Source organism: Colobus angolensis, unplaced genomic scaffold (assembly GCF_000951035.1).
Source record: "Colobus angolensis palliatus isolate OR3802 unplaced genomic scaffold, Cang.pa_1.0 Scaffold25, whole genome shotgun sequence".
Classification (NCBI taxonomy): Eukaryota; Metazoa; Chordata; class Mammalia; order Primates; family Cercopithecidae; genus Colobus; species Colobus angolensis.
The window spans coordinates 5,186,966-5,191,130 of NW_012115710.1; the positions used below are offsets into that span (position 1 = coordinate 5,186,966).

General features: G+C 52.1%; 1 protein-coding gene across 1 annotated transcript in view; it reads right to left on the reverse strand.

Moving 5' to 3' along the window:
- NUCB1 (nucleobindin 1) overlaps positions 1-4,165 on the reverse strand; it is a 33,043-nt gene that overhangs the window by 26,232 nt on the left and 2,646 nt on the right. Inside the window, exons 3-4 of the mRNA XM_011946434.1 lie at positions 1,891-1,998; positions 441-573 (exon numbers count right to left, since the gene is read on the reverse strand). Coding sequence (XP_011801824.1) covers positions 441-573; positions 1,891-1,998 — 241 coding nt within the window. The remainder of the gene's footprint in view (positions 1-440; positions 574-1,890; positions 1,999-4,165) is intronic.

The window sequence follows — 4,165 nt, forward strand, 5'->3', positions numbered from 1 at the left end:
CTCCTGGGTTCAAGTGATTCTCCTGCCTCAGCCTCCTGAGCAGCTGGGATTATAGGCGCCCGCCACCACGCCCAGCTAATTTAGTATTTTTAGTAGAGACGGGGTTTCACCATGTTGGCCAGGGTAGTCTTGAACTCCTGACCTCAGGTGATCTACCTGCTTCAGCCTCTCAAAAGTGCTGGGATTAGAGGTGTGGGCTACTGTGCCCAGCCCATGATAAAGATTTTTAAAAACAACAAATGGAAACAGAATATAAACAAACAACATTGTAATGTTTGTATTAAATCATGCTAGGAGGAACACTGGGGCAATCTCCTACTCACATTTCACAGAGGGGAGGGAAGCCTCAGCTGCTTAGCACACAACCACCTGGAGGCCAGGAGCGAGGCCACCCTTCCCCACCCCTCCCTGCCTGTCCCTCCCGCACTGCCCCTGCTCACTGGGATCCTGCTCAGCGTCCATCTTGGCCTTGAGCAGCATCCGCAGCCGCGATACCTCCTGTCGCTTGAGTTCATCCAGCTTGGTGCGGACATGGTGGCTGACGAAGTCCAGCTCTCGGCTCAGCTTCCCGCTCTGACAGGAGAGGAGACCCTGGTCAGCCTGGGGGCCCAGGAGGGGGGCATGCTGGGGGGCCTCGGCCTGCTGTCTCCTCTGGCAGCTTCTTACAAGCCTTCTCATGCCCCAGTCTTATACCGCCTGTTCCCTGCTTATAGTCCCCCAGCTCCTCAGAGTCTCCAGGAAGGACAGCTCCCAGCCCGTCAGCCTGGCATTCAAGGCCCTGCCCACCTCTACTGCCCCATCTCCCGTCATTCATCAAGTCACATGTTTAGGGCCAGGTGCGGTGGGTCACACCTGTAATCCCAGCACTTTAGGAGGCTGAGGTGGGAGGATCGCATGAGCCTAGGAGTTCAAGATCAGCCTGGGCAACGTGGCAAGTCCCTGTCTCTAGAAACAATAAAAAATTAGCTGGGCATGGTGGTGAGACCCAGGCCCACAAGGACATACCCTGCTACCAGGGTTCAGTGTCCTACTCAGTGAAATGGGGACAATGACAGTGCTCCTAGAGGCCTGACGTGGGAGTTCATGGTGACGTGAGGGACACCAGCACCTCCCTTATTTTGAATTCTTCCTCTGTAGAAGGCACCATAGGAGCATTCTGTTAGTGCAACCCTCTCACAACACTTGCTAAGGAGTGTCACCACGCTCTTCCAAACCCTTTACATACCTTTCTTTGGAAAATCCAAACCCCAGAATCCTTCCCTTGGAAAATCCAAACCCGAACCCTGCTTTTTACAGATGGGGAAACTGAGGCACGGTGAGGGGAGGCTCCATAGCTGGTAAGTGGTGGAGCTGCAACTGAAAGCCTGCCCCACGGGACTCTGCACTAACCTCGTATTCTGTGCTCCCCAAAGCTGTTCCCAGCTTGTGACCCCAAGAAGCAACTTCTCCCTGAGCCTCATTTTGGTGATTTCAAATACAGGCAGAACTGGAGCCATGTGGCCCCTTTGAAGAAACCAGTGTGGCCGGGCACGGTGGCTCACACCTGTAATCCCAACACTTTGGGAGGCCGAGATGGGTAGATCACAAGGTCAGGAGTTCGAGACCAGCCTGGCCAACATGGTGAAACTCCATCTCTACTAAAAATACAAAAATCAGTCAGGCGTGGTGGTGGGTGCCTGTAATCCCAGCTACTTGGGAGGTTGAGGCAGGAGAATCGCTTGAACCCGGCAGGCAGAGGTGCAGTGAGCTGAGATTGTACCATTGCACTCCAGCCTGGGTGTCAGAGTGAGACTCTGTCTCAAAAAAAAAAAAAAAAGAAACCAGTCCTCTCCTGAACTCTGCCCTCCCAGCACGTACCCCTCCCACAGCCCCCACCGCCCCCAGCCGCACCTTGATGTCCTCTGCATTGGCAGCTTGCAGCTTCTCTCGGAAATGCCCATCGGTCTCCAGCACATCGATGACCTCCTGGAGGTACCGGTGGTAGTACAGGCCTGTGTCCTGAGGCAACAAGAACAGACATAGCAGCCCCTGCTCCCACCCCCACCCCCACTCTCACTCCTGTTACTGTTATGGCCACTCCCTGGGGCAGCTGACAAGGGACTCAGTTTTTACCTTTTCCCATATATGTAGCAAAGATGAAATGAAAATCACATCAGTGAACACCCAGCCCAATACTGCCCAGAGTGGGTGCTCAGAGTGGACATGACTTGTTGGGAAGCTGTGAATCATACCTTTATCCATCCATCCAACCACCCATTCATCCATGCATCCACCGCCCTATCCATACATCCCACCCACCCATCCATCCATACATCCCACCCACCCATCTATCCACCCATCATCCATCCATCCATCCATCCACCCATACATCCATCCATACATCCATCCACACATCCCACCCACCCATCCATTCACCCACCCATCCAACCATCCATCCACCCACCCATCCATCCAACCATCTATCCACCCCTTCATCCACCCACGCATCCATCCAACCAACCGTCTGTCCACCCATCCATCCACCCATCCAAACATCTATCCATTCATCCATCCATCCATCCATCCACCCATCCATCCACCCACCCATGCATCCATCCATCCGTGCATCCATCCATCCACCCATCAATCCACCTGCCCATCCATCCACTCATCCATCCATCCACCCGCCCATTCATCCAACCATCCATGCGTCCATCCATCCACTCATCCACCCACCCATCCATCCACCTGCCCATCCATCTACCTGCCTATCCATCCACTCCCCTGGCCATGCATACATCCACTCAATCAACGAACATTCACCAGGCCCCTATCATATGCCACACTGTGAACAACACAGATGAAAGTCCCAGGCCTCCTGGTCCCACCCCTGTCATACATAGCTGGGTGTCACTTTACTCTCCCTGGGCCTTCTTTGCTCTTCCTATTTTAAAAATAGGTAGTATATCCTCTGCCTCCCAGATCTGTAGTAAAAAGCAAATAAGATAAATTAGAAAAAATAAATAAATAAAATTACAAGAGAGAAGGCCAGGCGTGGTGGCTCAAGCCTGTAATCCCAGTGCTTTGGGAGGCTGAGGCAGGAGGATTGCTTGAGCCCAGGAGTCTGAGGCTGCAGTGCATTATAATCATATCACCTCACTCCAGCCTAGGTGACAGAGCAAGACCTTGTGTCCCAAACAAAAAAAAAAAAATTAAAATTAAAAAAAAGAGAGAGAGAATTGGCCAGGCATGGTGGCTCACGCCACCATGATTCTAGCACTTTGAGAGGCCAAGGTGGGTGGATTGTTTGAGCTCAAGAGTTCGGGACCAGCCTGGGCAACATAGGGAGACTCCCGTCTCTATAAAAAGAAAAAAATTAGCTGGGCATGGTGGCACACACCAGTAGTCCCAGCTACTTGGGAGGCTGAGGCAGGAGGATCACTTGAATACAGGAGTTCAAGGCTGCAGTGAGCTATGATCCTGCCACTGCACTCCAGCCTGGGCACCAGCACAAGACCCTATTAGAAATATATATATATATATGTACATCCCTTACCTCTTTACCAAGTCTCACAAGGTCCCACATGATCCACATAATCCCCCTCTCCCCTCCTCCTCACTCACCCTGCTCCAGCCACAGCAGCCTCCTTGACGTCCTCAACTTGCTCTGCTTTCTCCTACCAAGTGGCCTTTGCTCATGCTGTTCTCTCTGCCTGGAATGCTCTTCCCTTCACTTCCTCTCTTCCTTGTTCTTGACTTAACATTTATCTCTCCAGTTCAGAACTCAGTGGCTCACACCTATAATCCCAGCATTTTGGGAGGCCGAGGTGGGCAGACCACTTGAGGTCAGGAGTTAGAGACTAGCCTGGGCAGTATAATGAAACCCTGTCTCTACCAAAAATACAAAAATATTAGCTAGGCGTGGTAGTACATGCCTGCAGTCCCAGCTACTCCAGAGGCTGAGGCAGAAGGATTGCTTGAGCCTTGGAGATGGAGGTTGCAGTGATTGCACCACTGCGCTCCAGCCTGGGTGACACAGCAAAAATCCATCTCAAAAAAAAAAAAGAAAAAGAAAATGAAAAAATGAGGTGGCTCATGCCTGTAATCCCAGCACTTTGGGAGGCCGAGGCAGGTGGATCACGAGGTCAGGAGATCGAGACCAGCCTGGCCAACATAGTGAAACCCC